At 46.0% G+C, this 18,382-nt stretch overlaps 2 protein-coding genes across 5 annotated transcripts; one reads left to right on the top strand and one right to left on the bottom strand.

The window, feature by feature from the left end:
• The first annotated feature begins 854 nt into the window (after positions 1-854).
• GPR182 (G protein-coupled receptor 182) lies at positions 855-7,783 on the top strand. The gene is made up of 2 exons (XM_053371965.1): positions 855-982; positions 6,422-7,783. The coding sequence occupies exon 2, from the start codon at positions 6,440-6,442 to the stop codon at positions 7,520-7,522; it is 1,083 nt and encodes a 360-aa protein (XP_053227940.1). The 5' UTR covers positions 855-982; positions 6,422-6,439; the 3' UTR covers positions 7,523-7,783.
• A 1,947-nt stretch (positions 7,784-9,730) lies between these two features.
• ZBTB39 (zinc finger and BTB domain containing 39) lies at positions 9,731-17,985 on the bottom strand. 4 transcript variants are annotated; one of them, XM_053371953.1, is made up of 3 exons: positions 17,874-17,980; positions 14,484-16,365; positions 9,731-11,726 (listed from the first exon to the last, which is right to left on the bottom strand). In XM_053371953.1, exons 2-3 carry the CDS (start codon positions 16,249-16,251, stop codon positions 11,527-11,529), a joined length of 1,968 nt encoding a protein of 655 aa, XP_053227928.1. In that variant the 5' UTR covers positions 16,252-16,365; positions 17,874-17,980; the 3' UTR covers positions 9,731-11,526. The 4 variants fall into 4 exon arrangements, with proteins under 4 accessions (XP_053227928.1, XP_053227907.1, XP_053227899.1 ...); XM_053371932.1 differs by having other exon boundaries at positions 11,624-11,726; positions 14,117-16,365; XM_053371924.1 differs by lacking the exon at positions 9,731-11,726 and having other exon boundaries at positions 13,242-16,362; positions 17,874-17,985.
• Positions 17,986-18,382: the final 397 nt, after the last annotated feature.

The raw sequence follows: 18,382 nt of genomic DNA, 5'->3' as shown, positions 1-18,382 counted from the left end.
CAGTGCCTGGAGACAGGCAGACAGGTCTGGACTGCTATCTGCCACTGACTCTTCCTGCTCACTAAGTCCTGTTACCTCTTCAGCTTCTGACACCTCCTCCTCCCAGTCTGCTGTCTCCTCTCCCTCTGACCACTCATCATCGTCCCTCCACCAGTCCTCTGGCTCTGATCCTTCTTACCTTGAAGGTTCCCTTGGGAGTTCCCCAGCTGGTGCCTCCCACCACTCCTTTCCATCCAGCCAGTCTGTGACAGCTTGATCCTCCAGATGTCGTTGGACTACAATTCCTATCAGCCCTGACAATTGGCATACTGGCTGGTGTTGGTGGGAGATGTTGTTCAGCAACATCTGGAGGGCCAAAGCTTCCCCACCCCTGGCATAAAGCGCACAAGGAATCATTATTGGCCTCCCATTTTGCAGACAGGGAAACAGAGGCCAAAGAGAAGGAAAATGACTTGCAGCTGGAATCACAGGGGACATTCTTGTTGACCCTATAGCAACACCCAGTGCACTCTGGTTGCATTGTTATGGATGCTCCAGCTCACCCTGTCTTTGCAGGCTGTGGTTTTGACCAGGGAGGCAAGCTTTGAAACAGCAGTTCAGAGAAAGGAAATCGACCTCAGGAAAATCTGCATCCTCGGATGTTCTTCGAAAGTTGTCACGGGCCTCCCTGAATCGACTCATATCTGTCCTTGGTGCCTGCCAGGCCATCTGAGCCAAATCTGCTTGCATTCAAGAAAAGGGAAGTCCAAGGGATGGGACCGTGTTTGACAGCTCGTTTTACACCAAAGCCTGTGCTCTCAGGATAGCAGGCTATGATGCTCATTTCCTGTGTAGAGGGAGGAAAGTAGAGGCAGCCAGCAGCAAACACACATTCCTGGAAAGACTGCACCAATAGACCCAGCTGAGCTACCAAGTTGAGAGACTTCAGACCAGAGGTCCATCATCTCAGCGCAGCAAAGGATCGTCTTTGGCTTCCAATAAGGTAAGCAAGGCATAAAAATAAACTTCAGGTTTTCCATCTCTTCTCCAGAAACAAAACTTTTCACCAGCATCTAAGCTTATATAGAGACCCTCCCAGAGACACCTCTGTTACAGATGCCAGATTTCTGTCTGCTTAAAGAAGCAGCAACTTTCCCTTCCTTCCTCCAAATGCCTGGAGAAAGTGCGAGTTATTTTATTTATTTGTTTGCAGTGGCTGCCAAGTTATGAATCTTTTTCTAAGGCTGGAGGCAGGCAGGGATTGTTGTCCTTTTGGGGAGAGTGAAAGGAGGGATTTTGAGAGAGGAATCGCTGCGTGTCCCACGGTTAAACAGGTGTGGCAGGACTTGGCATCATTTTAAACAACCCACAAAAATCTGTTTGACCAGAAGTGACTGTGAGTCAAAATAATGTGTGCCTGAAAAGGGAAGTAAAGCCTCTTTCGAACTCTCTTGATAACATTTGTCCGTCTGCAGCATGATACCTTTTATTTGATAAAAGTGAGCCTTTGAGATGCACCGAATTCTCCTTTCACCAAGCCAGAACCTACTTCAGAATTGTGGCAGTTCCACACCATACATTTAAAGCGCATCCATTGCACAAGTAAAGTGCATGACTTCCCCCAAGGAATCCTGGGAACTGTGATTTGTTAGGGATGCTGGGAATTATAGCTCTGTGACAGACTGGGAGGAGGAGGTGTCAGAAGCTGAAGAGGTAATAGGACTTAGTGAGCAGGAAGAGTTAGTGGCAGAGAGCAGTCCAGACCTGTCTGTCTGTCTCCAGGCACTGCGGTCATCTGCAGGGCCAGATTTAGGTTTGATGAGGCCCTAAGCTCCTGAAGGTAATGGGGCCCTTTATATGTCCAGCTGTCCTTTGTCAACAACAAATTGTCCCTGTTTTTTGTGTTGAATATATGCTATATGGTAATTTATGGACCTGATAGGTATTTAAAGCCATTTGCACATAACAAATAGGAGCCTACACAGCACAAAACACTGTTGCTGTATGTAGGTTTTATTTGTTTTTTATCTTATATTTTGGAAATGTACATCCAGTTGTTTTTTATTTTAATTTTTTTTGGGGGGGGCAAGAGAGTGGGGCCCTAAGCTATAGCTTGTTTAAATCCGGCACTGCCTGTGAGGGGAAACTATAGTTCTCAGGATTCTTTGATCATGGAATTATAGAATTGTAGAGTTGGAAGGGACTCAAGGATCCATCTGGAATCTCGGCCAAAGCATCCATGGCAGATGGCCATTCAACCTCTGCTTATGAGCCTCCACGAAGGAGACTCCACCACCTCTCAAGGGAGACCATTCCACTGTCGAACTGCTCTTGCAGTCAGAAAGTTCTTCCTGATGTTTAGTTGGAATCTCCTTCCTTGCAACTTGAAGCCATTGGTCCATGCCCTACCCTCCAGAGCAGGAGAAAACAAGGTTGTTCCCTCTTCCATGTGACAGCCCTTGAGGTATTTGAAGATGGCCATCATATCCGTCTTCTCGATGGAAGTCAAGTGCTTTAAGTGTGTGTTGAATTTGCTTTAAGTTTATGGTGTGGAATTGGTCCTATTCCTGCATAAAGGAAGAGTTGTCTGGCACTCAAAAGCCAACCATTCACCGACCACACCTCCGATCTTATAAAAAGCTGTCATCTGGACCGCTTTAATAAAAGGTTTTTCTGTTGCTAGGAACAAACCAATCAGTGCTCTCTTGTCAGTGTCTGAGAACCAGCCTCTTCCAAAATCAGTATTAGTGTGGGAAAACTTGACGGTCACAGCTCAGCAGCACAGCACGCAGGTTGCACGTATAAGGTCCCAGGCTTGTATTTTCTGGCACCATCTTCGATTAAAGGCTCTCGTGTCCTGGGAAAGATTGCTGAAGATATTTTCAGAATGGGCGCTAAAAATAATGTTGACCGTTTTCTGAGCTGCCCGTGTGAGCTGTAGCTCAGCACTCCGGTCCTTCGTTCAATCCCTGTCATCTCTAGATAAAGGATTGCAGATTGCAGGACTGCCTTTAAACCTTGGAGAATCAACAGCCAACTGGAGTAAGCCATAGTTTTATATTGGAAGGTGCACCGAGTGCATGTGTAGAAATGTGAAATATAAATGTCGTTAGTGAGGAAACAGATGCATACATAACAGTGCATGAATGTGGTCTAGCAGCCACCCTTATTTAAACCTGGGGCATTTTAACATACAAGCTCAATGATGTATTCCTAAGAGCCTAGGACTTGCTCATTGGAAGGTCGGCGGTTCGAATCCCCGTGACGGGGTGAGCTCCCGTTGTTTGGTCCCAGCTCCTGCCAACCTAGCAGTTCGAAAGCACATCAAAGTACAAGTAGATAAATAGGTACCGCTCCGGCGGGAAGGTAAACGGTGTTTCCGTACGCTGCTCTGGTTCGCCAGAAGCGGCTTAGTCATGCTGGCCACGTGACCCAGAAGCTGTACGCCAGCTCCCTCAGCCAATAAAGCGAGATGAGCACCGCAACCCCAGAGTCGGCCACGACTGGACCAAATGGTCAGGGGTCCCTTTACCTTTAAGTCTCTTAAGAGATGGGTAGGACGACAACTGTTTGATTATGGATTATATTGGTTAGACTAGAGCTTTGTGCTGATAATGCCAAGATTTCAGATTCAATCCCTGTATAGGACAGCTGCATATTCCTGCACTGTAGGGTATTGGACTAGATGATCCTTAGGGTTCCTTCCAACTCTGCAATTCTGTGATATTATTGATTATATTATCCACAGTTTCCTAATACCATTTTTTCCAGTATTCAGGTTTATCTGCATTTAAAGAGACAAGGGGAGATTTTAAAAAAGCTATACTGAGGGCATATTTACAGCCCTCAGTATATGCATATGGCTGAACTGTTGTGGCTTTCCTTATTAATTTCAGGAGTTCCTAGAATCATAGAATTGTAGAGTTGGAAGGGACAGACCACAAGGGTCATCATGTAGTCCAACCCCCTGCAGTGCAGGAAACGTTTGCCCAATGTGGGGCTTGAACCCACGACCTGAACTCAGATCTACCGACTGAGCTATCCCAGCTATTGTTCCATGAAATCTTGATTCTGAGAACCCTAATTAATTGATTCTGAGAATCGTGATTCTGAGAATCTTTTGGTAGAGATCCCTGAGCTTTTTCACAAAGCTGCACTTTGCAGAATTCCATGACTGGGAAGTATGAGCTGCAGTGAATGTTAGGCCTACTCCAAGTGGACCCATTGACCTTAATGGGCACAACTAACTTACCTCCATTAATTTCAATGGGTCTGCTTTGAGTAGAACCCAGGTGCACACAACCCAGTGGCCAGTGGTGTGCAGTGAAATTTTTCATAGGGGAACAGTTAGGGCAGGAGGTGCTAGGTTGCAAGGGCAATAGGAGGGCTATATTGGGAACTATAGTTCACCTTAGCCAAGGCCTTTGCGAGTAAGTACCTAAACCTATTCACTAACAGCTGCTCTTTACTGAGTTATCTACATACCCTGTTGAAGAGGCAGCACTATAATCTCTGTAAGCCTTTTGATTTAGCTTTGAGCATTAAATCAAATGAATCATAATTCTAGAGTGGTTTGTAGCTTAACTGTAGCAATGTGCGGTAAGTAGTCAGGAGAGATGGAGAGAGAGAGAGAGATGAATTAACAGCTAATTCACTGCTTATATATAAATGTGCTAAGTGCTGTAAGCTCTCTCCCCAGATCCTTTCCTTAGAGATGCCCGAAATTGAGCCTGGTACCTTACGCAGGGCATAGGCTCTGCTGCTGAACCTCCCCGATTGGCCTGCTTCTTCTTGCTTCCTTGCCATTGCCTCACTTTTCCCTCTGTCTCTCTCAATAGCAGCCAGCACTCCTCTCCAAAGCCCCGTGTTTCTTTGCGACAGTGATGCTCCTCAGGCACACACTCATCTGTCGCTGCACAGCGTTCTCAGTTGCCACTGAGTCGCAGGTCCACTGGGGAAAGGATAACTCTGGGATGGAAGGGCAGAGGGCCGTCTGCCCAGTGCACTTTGACCGACCACCCTTGCCTAAATGGAAGCTGCTGTTGTAGTATAATATAATTTGCAGAAATGAGTCGACCAAAATAATGAAAGGGCTCGAGGAAGTCCCATGTGAGCAAAGCTTACAATGTTTGGGCCTCTTTAACTTACAGGGGAAAGGCAGCTAAAAAGAGACATGCGAGGGTCATATAAAATTATGCATAGTGTAGAGAAAGTGAATCAAGAGACGTTTTTCTCCCTCTCACATATTAGAACTAATGAAGGGTTGTAGATTCAGGACAGGGAAAAAGAGTTCTTCACACAGCGCAGAGCTGTAGTCATCATAGTTAATAAAAGAATTTATATACCACCTTTCATTTCAAGAAGGTGAGTCACAAGCAACTAAAAAACAACGGCAAAATAACAAGAACAAAACCAATTATGAAAATACAGTTGCCTTTGACTAAAATACATAGAACTACATTAAAATATCACACACACACACACACACACACACACACACACACACACACACACATTAAAACTATGGAATTGGCCAGCACCAGTTGTGGTAATGGCCATCAACTTGGATGGTTTTTTAAGGTGGTTAAGATAAATTCATGGAGGATAAGGCTGTAAATTATCTACCCATCTCACTGAAGGCCTCTCATTTCAGGTATCAAAGGCAGTGAATGGGGTACATGAGTGTGATAGGACTATTGCATTCAGGCCAAGCTTGCAGGATTCCCATGGTTATATGGTTTCCCATGATAGGTAAAAGTAAAGGGACCCCTGACCATTAGGTCCAGTCGTGACCGACTCTGGGGTTGCGGCGCTTATCTCGCTTTATTGGCCGAGGGAGCCCAGCATACAGCTTCCGGGTCATGTGGCCAGCATGACTAAGCTGCTTCTGGTGAACCAGAGCAGCACACGGAAATGCCGTTTACCTTCCCGCCAGAGTGGTACCTATTTATCTACTTCCACTTTGACGTGCTTTCGAACTGCTAGGTTGGCAGGATCTGGGACCGAGCAACGGGAGCTCACCCCATAGCAGGGATTCAAACCGCCAACCTTCTGATCGGCAAGTCCTAGGCTCTGTGGTTTAACCCACAGCGCCACCCACGTCCCTTTACATCATAGGAAAAGGAATATTGGACTAGACATTCTTCTTATCTAAATAAATAAACCTTTAAAATCCCAAATCAGTTAGGAGTCCTAGTGACTCACATGGATAGAAAAAAAACAGCAACCCATTCTTTTAATAATCAGAGCCTATACACATACACACACAAAACCGCTTATAATTGATGTGGATTCATAGCAAAGGGTTACAACTGTGCTAATGAGCAATGCATATCTGCATATCACACTTTCCGGTATTGATTACTCCTCCTTAATTTGGTTCAGTGGAAAAACCAGCCCAGATCTACTAGTACTGAAGTCTCTCCACCATTTTTTCTTACAGTTAACTTTTTGACCCAAAATGGGAGAGCCCGACCACCTCTTGCCTTTTAATGAATACGGAGAGTACCACAACTTGACAGAGCTTGCCCACCTGCTCAACTACACCTTCAGCTACTGCAGATTGGGGCTGGATGAGAGCGTGAAGCGGGTGTTCCTCTTTGTCCTCTACCTCATCATCTTTGTGGTGGGGCTGGTGGAGAACCTTCTGGTGATCTGGGTAAATTGGCAGACCCGAAGCCACAAGAACCTGGTCAACCTCTACATCTTCAACATGGCCATTGCAGACTTGGGAGTGATCCTCTCCTTACCGGTCTGGATGCTGCAAGCCATGCTTGACTATACCTGGCTCTGGGGGAGCTTCCTCTGCCACTTCACCCACTACTTTTACTTTGCCAACATGTTCAGCAGCATCTTCTTTCTCACCTGCCTGAGCGTTGACCGCTATGTGTCCTTGACAACCTCCTCCCACTTCTGGCACCGACACCAGCACCTGGTGCGACGCATTGCTTGCTGCTGCATATGGGCCTTGGCTGCCATCGTCCCTTTGCCAGAGGTGTCCCACATGGAGTTAATTGACAGCACTGAGCCAGTATGTTTCTTCATGGCCCCCCTGGAGACCTACGACATCTGGGCCATTACCCTCACCCTGCTCACTGCCTTCATTGGGTTCCTCATTCCCTTCTCCATCATGGCAGTCTTCAACATACTGACAGCGAGGCACATCAAGCGCAGCAACAAGCCTGAGAGCAGGAAGCACTGCCGCGTCATCTACGCCTACATTGCCGTCTTCCTAGTGAGCTGGCTGCCGTTCCACCTGGTTTTGCTTTTGCTGACGCTCGAAGGTACCAGCATCTTCCTCCACTGCCACTTTTTGGACTTCCTCTACTTCTTCTACGATATCATAGACTGCTTCACCCTTCTCCATTGCGTGGTCAACCCCATCCTGTACAACTTCCTGAGCAAGAACTTCAAAGGGAAGCTCATCTCTGCTGTGGTCAGGTACATCCCCAAAGACCAAATGGATCGAAAGGGGGGCGAAGGTTCCTCTTCTAACACCCAACATTCCATTGTCATAGCAAAAGAGAACACCTTGCCAAATTAAAAGTGTGCTTGATTTGGTTTATTGCTGTGGTTCCACAACATGATCCTGTGTATTCAGACATTCTCTCGCTAGCAAAGGGCAGTCTTCAGTAAGAACCTCCCTGCATACACATCAGTGCTTCTTGAAATCTTGGGAAAGCAGGGCCATACAGGGTGAAATGTGGTGATTATATGCTGCTGTGCCCTGTGTTTTCTAGTAACCCTCATCCAATCCCCCACCTCAAAAAAATAACTATGGAAATAAATGTTCTGATTTCTGCTACCCTGTAGTTTTATGATTATTTGGAAGATACAGATTTCTGTCAATTTCCTCTTATTTGTAGAGAGTTTTGAATGAAAATTACATTCTAAAAACATGAGGGTGTCTTGATCATTAAATAGATGGCACAAAGACTGTAATTCTGCCCCTGCAAGGATGGGACAAGGACTGCCAAGGTCCTTTTATGTGCATCCAACTAGTTACTTCTTGTGGCTGAGGAACCAGGATACCAACAACTCCCTTCTAGCAGTTTGTGTACAGGCAGCCTTTTATTTATGTCACCACAGAGACATTTACACCCAGGGATGCCAGCCTGAGGTTGGAGAAGGAAAGGCAATGCTGGGGCTGCGGACCTCTCCTAAGGGAATGCTGGTGCCTGGGATTTATCTCCCAAGGGAATGCACTCCCACCTTGAAGTTTTGGCTTGGGGTAAACTCCGTTGTCCTTTCTGGTAGAGTCAGAAAACGTGATGATTCAGTTCCTGAGTTAACCAGGAGCATTGCCGTTCCGGGCACTGAATCAAGAAGATTCTGCTAACCCTATTCACAGGGTTCCAGCCCAGTGGTGCCTAATAAAGCTTTAAAAAATGGAAGTTGAGGATCTGAGGGCCTGTTCACAAAACCAAGGACTCAGATTTTAGCATGGTATCATTAGCTCAAAAAACGTATTTGCAAAGGCATGAAAAAAACTGGATCCTTGCATGTGATGAGATTACACAACCATGGAGTGAGTGCCAAGATATGAAGGTGGGATTTGGTGGGGTTGGGGTGCCTGGCTGCCAAAATGTTCAAATAATAATGTGAATAGGCCTTGGCCCTCCAGATTTCCTAACTATAGCTCCCATCAGCCCGGGCCATTGATGATGTTGGCTGGAGCTGATGGGAGCTGATGGGAGCCCAACATCTGGAAGCCCAAAGGTTCCCCACCCCTGGTATAGACTCTATCAAGTTGAGCTTTTTAGTTTGCTGGTGACTTAGCTTTGCCTAATTTTTAGCCAATATTATCATGGAATCTGCCACATAAACATGGGGTAAATGGGTATGTGATCTGGAGATCCCTCATTCTAAAGTGAGAGTTAAGTGGTTATAGGAAGGCACATCTTCCTAGAGGTCAAGGTCGGACATGTGAGGAAGCGCTGAGCAAAATGTTCTCAGCATTTCCTACGTAATGCCATTTTCGCCTTTATTACAAGAATTGTGATGGGGGAACAGATCCAGGCCAAGTATAATCTCAGAACAATATGAACAGAAGGTAAAAGAGGTTACTACAACTGCTAGAAGATAAAAAATCACTTAAAAATAGCACTCTTATCCAAGGGCTGAAGGACATAAGTGAACATCTGGATTAAAAAAAAATACTTGGATAAAGTTTAGGGAAGGAAGACAAGGAAGCAGGATGTTTATAACACATTGAGTTGACTTTTGCATTCGAATGTTATCTAAAAGGGAATGAATAGCCCTGACAAAGGTTTTTCAGGCCAAGGCAGGAAAAATTAATTCCAACCCAATTTGATCAGAAATGACCCAACACATTGGTTCCTTTGCAGGGGGTAGAAAGACCCAAACATTTTCTCCAATACTGGCAAAAATATAACAGTTACAAGTCTGTATGTGTGAATATAGAAACCAAAGGAAGCTGCCCTATACAGAGACAGACTATTTGTCCACCTAGCTCAGTACTGCCTACACGACTGGAAGCAGCTCTTCAGGGTTGCGGACAGAGGTATCTTGCAGGCCTACTTGGGGATGCTCAGGACTGAACTTGGAACCTTCCGCATGCAAAACAGCCTCTCCTTGTGCAAGGAATTTACAGAAGTCAGGAGTACCAGTATCCCAGAGCAAAGTCCTTTGGCATAGGCAGAAGACTCAGGTGAGCAGCCTCTGTTATCATTTGATCTGAAAATACTTCCATAGCGTGTCAACCACAAACTATGAGCAATGCACCAAACTCTCGAGTTTTTCATTTTATTATTCTAAATAAAAACCACACTTTTGTGCCAAATGATGGAGTATAAAAGAATCCGATGTACAACGATTTTAGACATCTACTTTTTTTTCTTTGAGGAAGAAAAGTTTTACAAAATGTACAAACTTTACAGCAAATAGATATTAAACACTTAAATAACCAGGTCAGTACCTACAATTAACTTAACCAAAAGGTTAGACAGCAATCACAATGCTCTGCTTTGTTGTTGTTTTTTATTTCAAGACATCTGGATCTTTGGAGGAAAAGGGAGAGGGCATGGTTTTGAGTTCACAAAAATAAGAGCAATAATAAAGTGTTAGTCTCCAAAAACAGTGTTGTTTATTAGTTTCAAAGCTTTCTGTGTTAGACTGGAACACCTGTTCCATGCCTGAACCCTCCCCTACTGTGATGGTAATGGTAGGGATTCTTCACAAATGGTAGCATAGCAAACAGAGCAAAGCTATTTAATTACAATACTTTGTCTTTCTACACGCCTAAGGATTCCAAAGCACTTTACAGACATTTACTACACCTCACAACTTTTCCATTTGTGAGGTAGGTATTTTTAAATATTCCTCACTCACAATTTGGGGTGAGTTGATGTGTGGGTGTTTTGAGGCAGACAGGTGAAGTTACTTGGGCCAAGCTACACTACCAAGCACAATGATTCATATCTTTGTCATGGCAGAATGCTTTTTTTTTTTAATGGAATTTCTAAAGCTGGCCAAGTTTGCATTGGATGCAGTTTGGCACTGGAGAACTAGACTGAAACAGCTCTAGAAGTCGAGAATAAGGAACAGTCCTTACTGGGTGAGATCCAATATAGCTCCTTCTCCATCACTTCCAATGAAGGCATCTTAACTACGAAAACATGGTTCTGTTCAACACCTGGGGAGTACATCCATTATTGTTTTGGACTCCAGAACTTGAACCAAGAGCTTCAGAGACCAAGACTGGGGCTTAGCCTGGTGTGCTACTTTATGGGCTCAGCCCTCTTCAGGCATAGAGGAGCAATAAGAGTGTGTAACATCAGCCCCTCCAGTTGATAGATAGTATGAAGCTTTTTGACTGGCCAGGGCTCGTATAAATAATAAAATACTGTCCATCTGCCATTAGTCCACAGCTGGACCTTAGGCTTTCTTAGGCTTCAGTTCCTTTCTCAAGCCCTGTGGGTCTAGCCATGTGGCCCTGACATTATCTAAATACTAGTGGTACTACTAGAAGTAGTAAATTCCTGACAACTCTTACATCCTTACACTGAATGCTTCCAGCATTACTTATACTTAGGAATAGTCTTGTCCGCTATATTGTTGAGTTAATTCCTTAGTGTGTCCTGTTTGGTGTTTGCTATTCAGAGGCCACAAGGAGGAAAGGAATTGAGAGATATGTCAGAACACTTGCTGCATGCTGGGGGCTATTTGAAGACGGCAACTTTCTTATAAGAAAACAAGAAGACATGCCTAAGTGCTTTTTCTCCTTGACAAAAATCAAAGCAGTCAATCTTCACAACACCCTTAGAGGTAGGTACTGTAAGCAGAGAGCAAAGCAACCTGACCAAGGCTGCCCTACTGGAATTACTGTCAGAACTGAGATTCCTGGGGCTGTACAGTTTTTCATTCCACCCCCCCCCCCATAGGTCAGGGCTAGAGCAGCATTATGTGGATTTCTGTTTTTCTTTAACAACAGTGTTTTCATATACAGAAGCCTGGAAGCCTATTTGTACATACCACTGATTTTTAAGACTCCAGGACTTCCTCCTTATGAGGTAGTTTGCATTAAACTTAGGGGCAGATCTCAAGCCAGCTGCTACATTTGTCAACGTTCGCTTCTCTCATCCATCCCCCTGCCTGGATTTCACATAGTACTGCACTTAGAAAGCATAAAGTACAACCTATAGGATAAAGCCACAAGTGTAGTTCAAACTGAGTCAGGATCTGTGCCCTGTGATCAATCTGTTCTGTTGCATCCCTCCAGAAAGCACCTGTCAGGGTTGCAGGAAAAGGAAAAGGAAGGTAGGTTACAACCTCACTTCAAAAGACAGCATAATTGTTATTGTCAATTACACAAGCACATGATGGTTTTTCATTGCCACAAGGGACAAACACCCAGAGGCATTTCAGATGACAAAAAAACCCATATGCTAGCAGAAATCCAGTACCACTGTAATAAGGGGGGGGGGATACCTTGCTAGAGTGTAAAAATTAAAAAGAAGAAGAGAAGTGTGTTCCAGGCTGGAGGGGGAAAGTGCACAGCCCTTAAAGAACTTTTAAAAAACTTAAAAAAACACACAATTGATGGTGTTTTCCACTACTTCTTGATGATGGGCTAAATAAGCATTCCAGCATGAGAGCACTCAAACTCTAAAGACGACTTTACAAATATTAATGAAAATAAAACCTTTTAAAAGTTTATATAATTGCTCTGCGATGGAGATAGGGGGAATTAATGTTGCTCCATGTTTGTGATGTCATGCTGCCCAAGGATGAAGAGACATATAATTTAAGAATGACCCTTTGTTGCAAATTCTTTATCCTCCCAGTTTAAATAATCTGTATGACAAACACACATCCTATCAAGTCAAATGCTGGATTGACCACTAGACTTGTCCTTCTTGGTGATGTAATGGGTATTAGGAAATTGATGCCATCCACAGCCGGCTTTTGCTGCAAACTTGAAGAACTGGGTGTTTTGGATAAATTTGTTTGGGTTTGTTTTTTGGTCAGAGCATAATCCTGGAGAAAAGGTCTATTTGTACTGAGTGGTAAAGGCACATTCAAACTGGCCTCACTGCTGCACAAAAATTACATCTCTTCATTCCAATAGCACCTGTGATACCAACACAACCACATTGTACATGACACAGTCAGAGTTGATGTGCTAGAAGGTGGAGTGGGGTGAGGAGAGGGAGTGATTCCTTTTCCCCCTGCAACAAAATGCTATGGTTTGTGTGCTGGAAAATAGGATACCCCTGCAACAAAAGTGCTACTTTTGAGAAGATCTATGAATCCCTCCAAACAAATGATTAAGAGCTGAATGTTTAAAATGCAACCCCCCCTTCAAAAAAGAGAGATAATAATCTGCCCTAAACCTGTCATTCCTCCTTCCAGAGACATTTCCTTAAGGCAACAATATATTTTCAAACAGAACTAACAGTGCAATAATACACATAATGAGGCTGAAGTAAGCCCTGCTGAGATCAATGAGACTTATTCCCAGCTGTGTATAGAACTGCAACCTAAAACCTTGGCACTGTCCACAGAGCTATGTCAAAGACTTTCAAGAATGTGACCCCTGAGACATTCATCTCAATGTTCAAGACACCAGCACTGAGTTAATATTGCTGGAGGAAAGGAAGGAGTCCCAAAGCTGTTTTATGATGCCCTAAGAACACTTCTTTTTTGAAAGTGGATGTTGGAGATGCAGCACTATTGCTAAAGCCTCTATATGCTTATACTCAAAGCTAAGAGTCCTTTCTAGGGCACCCCTTAAAAAAAATAAAAATCCAGAATGTTCACATTTGGCAAAACTCTCCTCCATTCCACCACACCATTTTTATGCCCTCTTTTGATTTTGTTAAAGTGGAACTTTGTAAAACCAACTCACAGTTTCATGGAAAAGGGCAAAAGGCAGAGGCTGGGTGCGAACTGAAAAAAAACCCCCAAAACAACTGGCCTAATCTGCTACTGTGGCTTTTTCTGACAGTTTTTACCTACAGAAATCAGCAAGTGACATGGAAATCAGCCCTAACAACCACGAATGTCTGCAGATCACATGGTTGCACAGGAGGAAGAACTGGCCATATATATGGCAATCCTGGTGGGAGGGAAATACAAACTTACTGACACGAAGCTAAGGCTAAGAATGCAAAGCACACTTACAAGGCAGAGAGCGAGTCACCATTAAACAAAGGTGGACTTATCTCTGAGTAAGCGTGCTGGGGACTGCATTGTAAGTTTTTATAGAACTTCTACCCTCCCAATAGCAGCACATAAACAATTCCTTTTACCCCCCCCCCCTTTCTCTCCTGCTATCCCTACTGATGTGTAGCATTAATATATCTTAGCAGCATAAATCTTTTCAAGATCTCAAATTAGAGATGGAGGGAGGAGAGATTTGAGGTGTGAAACCTATCCGTTGAAGGATAGCACAGCCTGTTTCTAAGACTTGAAATAATGAGCCCTGGACTCAGCAGGAGGTAAACAGACAGGTTTCTCAAGAACAGTAACACATGTAACGTGCTGTTGTTTTCACAGAACAACGATTTAAGAAACCCTCTAACAAGGCAAAGGGAAATAAAGTACAATGCTGATGATGCCTGACCATTAAAATGTAACGTTGTTTTTTAAAAACAGAAACAAGCTTCTTTGCTACCTGCAAGTAGTGCTTACTCCGCAAATACTGCTACATTAGCTGTCTGTATTTTTCTCCGTATCTTTGGAATGGATGATGTACATGAAAGTTTGTTCAATGGTGAAGTCGGGTGGAAGGCTGCCTTTGTGCACACCTATATGCTTGCTCATAAGGTTAAGGGTAGAGCTGTAGTGCCCACAAACGGTGCACCGGTACATGAGAGCCCCAGAGTGTGTCTTCAGGTGGCACTTGATGGTGGAACGCCCACGGAAGAACTTGTGGCACACTTTGCACTGATATGGCTTCTCCCCTGTGTGGATCCGCCGGTGGTAATTGAATTCGCTTGTGTGGGCAAATCTCTTCCCGCACACCTTGCAGCTGTACTTACTGTTTCCAGGTTGGCTCTGAAGAGCCACATCCTCACTTAGGAACTCCTCTGTCAGCTTCCTCTTCTGCAGAGCTTGCTGGTGGAGTCGGTCGCCAAAACTGGGCCGGACAAGGTCCAAGCCAGAGCTGCACTTGTGCTGGCTCACATGGTAGCGGTAAGCAGCTTCCAGCTTAAAAGCTTGGCCACAGTAGTGACACCGAAAGAGGGTTTCCTCCATGCTTTGGTGGACTGCCATGTGCTTCTCCAGGAGGTGCCTGTCCACAAAACTGTTGGCACAAACGGAGCAAGAAAAAACAGAAATGCCCAAGTGGGAAAGGGTGTGCCACATCAAGCTGCAGAGATTGAGGTGCCGCTGGTCACACACGCCACATGTTTGGCTTTTCAAGTTAACATGGTCCAAGATGTGGCCCCGAACCATATGAAAATCCTTGGCAAGGGGTTTCCCACAGGTGGCACATGCCAAATCCCCACTGAACAAGTTGACCTTCCCTATAAGTGGGTCACTAGGATGGATGATAATGTTGTTGTCAAACACCCCTTCGCGGCGGTGAAGGCTGAGCTGCCATTGGGTGAAAAACTTGGTCTCACACATATCACAGGAGAAGAGGAATATCCCAATGTGAGACAGGACGTGGGTGACTCTGGAGTTCCTGTCTTGGAAATGGGTCTCGCAGACTTTGCAGTTGCCAGTCAGGAGGTCCACATGGTCTCTGGCATGTTGGCGGATCAGCTGTATGTTGGGCTCTAAAACCTTTTTGCACACTTGACAGGGCATGGCCTTGTTATCACGGTTGTCATTCTCAAAGGATAGCTCCTCTTCACTGTCATCGCTCAGCTCAATAACTTCCTCTGCAGCACCTAGCTCCTCGCTGGGATCTTCAAAATGTAGTTCATCTTCCCCTAGATCTTCTAGCTGTAGCTCATCCATCTGCCCAAAGCCCTGGTCTTTGGAGTGATCACTATTGCTAGGGCAGGAGTTGCTGCCTGTTGATATATCCAGTGATGCATCCGAAGCAAAAAAATTGCCTTTGTTGTAATCCCCGTTGTTCTGGAGTTTATATGGATGACATGAGTTGACAGTGCTTTGAACAGCCATGCTGACATTGCTGAGACCAGCCTGTGTCATAATGCTCATGGCACCAGTAAACTGTGCTGGTGATTCCTGTTCTTCGGTTTTGGGAGTCTGCTGGTGCATTAAGTTATGGCTGCCTTCATTTGCAGAATCTTCTTTGTAGCCACCTGGTGCTTCACTCTGCATACTGCAACTCCGCTCTGGTCCCGGGTGCTCCCCACTGTTTCGGATTTCACCCAGGGCATGGTTCGGCTCTGTCGACATGCCAGTTGGCCGGCTTTCACCTGAGACAGAAGGTTGTTTCGTGTTGGCTGAGTTTTCCAAGTCTGGGAAGGTGGAATGGCAAGCCTTCAGCAAATCACCCATGCCCAATTTTTCAGCAACCTCGTAAATGACACCCACATTGATCAGGTCTGTAAAGAGCTCTGAGGTATAGACAAAGTTCAGAATCTTTTCAAAGTTGGCTGGAGTAATGAAATCCACCACGTAGGTGCGGGTCACATCCAGACCTGTACTGAGGAAAAGGTTCTGGAAGTAGCCTGCTGCACACGCCAGCACTGCTTTGTGTGCAGGGAAGGTACGACTACCCACCACAATGGTAACATCACACATAGTCTCTGACAACCGGCATTTGTTAAGTTCCCTCAACAGGTTGTTGGGGTGGTCAGTGCTGTGCAGCTTGATCCTCATGCCCATCTTGACAGCTGCTGAAAACCTCCTTCTCCTGCTCACTTCTTGTTTACTCCTGTCCGTTCCTCAGCTCCACCAGAAGGCGGCTTCCAGGCTCTGAAGCTCACCTGGCAAGGTCTTCTAGAGAGGAGAAAATGAAAAGTTAGTTTCTGTTCTTACTGGTTTTGAATGAAGCCCAAAATATAATAAACCTAAAATATTAGTATGCCACCTTGGACATTCTGTAAAGGGAAAGGTGGAGTAAAGATGATTTTAATAAAAAAAGAAAACACCATACATTTATTACTTATATTACAAGGAAACATAGCTGCTTTTGACAAAATGCTCTGAGGGTGTGAGGTGGGAAAGAGCGTGGTGCATATACTGGGACCAGTTCACCAGCTATCTTTCCATCAGAGATATAACAGTAATTCTCCAAATTGGGGGCGGGGCACGGGGGGAGTGTGATTGCCAGTTCACACCATTCCCTTTCAGGTTGTTCAAAACTGCTATTCCTGTCTACGTTTATTTTTTTCCTTCTAGTCTTTGTCACACTTTCAGAAAACCTCCTTTTTAAACACACACATTTTCTTTGAAAATAAGTTCTACTAACCCCTTTTAACAACTGGACTGAAAGTTTTAAAACTTGGTTGGCAGAAGGCCAAAAGACTAGAAATATAAACTCCCCTCTGCACATTTCCTTCCAGACACAACCTGTTGTCTCTTTGTTTATGAGCCTCCAGGTGGGTTTTAACTTTTAACCCAGCTGACCAACACAATAAAATGTGCAGTGCAAAACTCATGTTAAAACTCCCTTGTGTTCTTTCCTAAGGTTCTGTGCATTAAGCAAGCAGGCAAGGATGCTATCTTAGCGCAATTTCAAGCACTCTAGGCACCTTATGCCCACCATGAAAACGAAACTCAACTCTGCATCACAGCAGGATGGAAGAACACTTAATAGCTGTTCCCTAAGGCAGAAGACGGCTCTATGCCCCTTCTTCATGCAACAACATGAGGTAACCAAAGTGAATGATGACGACGATGGACATCATCACTGCAAAAAAGAGAAATGCAAGTGCAAATAGGTTTGAGGCGCAAGGTTCTGTCAGGGTCGTGAACACGATTTCATCTGAAGAAGTGTGCATGCACACGAAAGCTCATACCAAGAACTAACTTAGTTGGTCTTTAAGGTGCTACTGGAAGGGGAAAAAAATTTTGTTTTCTCTTTTTGGTAAGTGCAGGAGATGTGGAAGTAACGTTAAAACTGGACTGATGGGGAGGGGAGGGTATCTCTCATTTGGCAAGGGGGGAGGAGAAACGGGCCTGGGGGGCAGGTGAGACCCAGAGGTGGAGCGGGGGGAGAGGAGAGCGGCCCAAAGTGGGAGGGGAAAAGAAATTTGGACTGGAAAGGGGGGGAAAGTGCGGGCGAGTGTGGGATGGAGGGCAAGGCGAGGCGCAGGAGGGAGGCGAGGCAGAGCAAGCCCCGTGGGGGGGGGGCGAAGGAGGAGAAGGGGCTCCTCTCGTCCCGGAATGGGGGCCGGAGGGGAGCCGAGGGCGAAGCGGGGAAAGGGGCGAGCGGGGCGGGAAGTGCGAGGGGAGCGGCGCCTGAGGGAAAGGAGCTGCTCTGCTCCGGGGAGGCGGCCCCTTACCCGGGAGGCGGCGGCGGCGGCGGGCACCATCCCCGCGGCTCTCTCGCACACACAAAGGGCTCCGGCTCCCCCGGCCCGGCCTCCCTGCCCGGCCTCGCCGAGGAGGCGCTGCTCCGGACCCGGCCAAGAGGCTCCATCCGGCCCCGAGACGGCCGGGCCCAGCGCCGCCCCCAGCCCCGGAGGGGGCACTGCAGCAGCCCCGGCTGCAGGGGAGGCGCGCGGGGGGATGAGGCGGGCGGCGGCGGCGGAGGGGAGAGGGGATCCGCCCGGCTGAGGAGCGAGCGGAGGGGTCGCGGGGGGCTGAGGGGAGGCGGGAATGGCGGGGGGGGGGAGAGGTAAAACCAAAAGCAGGCCGGTGACCCAGCCTCTGGAAGGCCTTCCCCTTCCTGATGTGGGGGGGGGCGCACTCTGCGCCCGCTCAGGGGCACTTTTGCCTGCACCCCAGCTTCTTGGCTTGATTAACATTATATGGTTTTTTTAAATGTGTTTGTTGGAGAGGGTCAGCGCCG

This window comes from Podarcis raffonei, chromosome 2, assembly GCF_027172205.1.
Source record: "Podarcis raffonei isolate rPodRaf1 chromosome 2, rPodRaf1.pri, whole genome shotgun sequence".
Taxonomy (NCBI): domain Eukaryota; kingdom Metazoa; phylum Chordata; class Lepidosauria; order Squamata; family Lacertidae; genus Podarcis; species Podarcis raffonei.
Note: the sequence above shows the minus strand (reverse complement) of the source record. Positions and strands in the feature narration are given on the sequence as shown.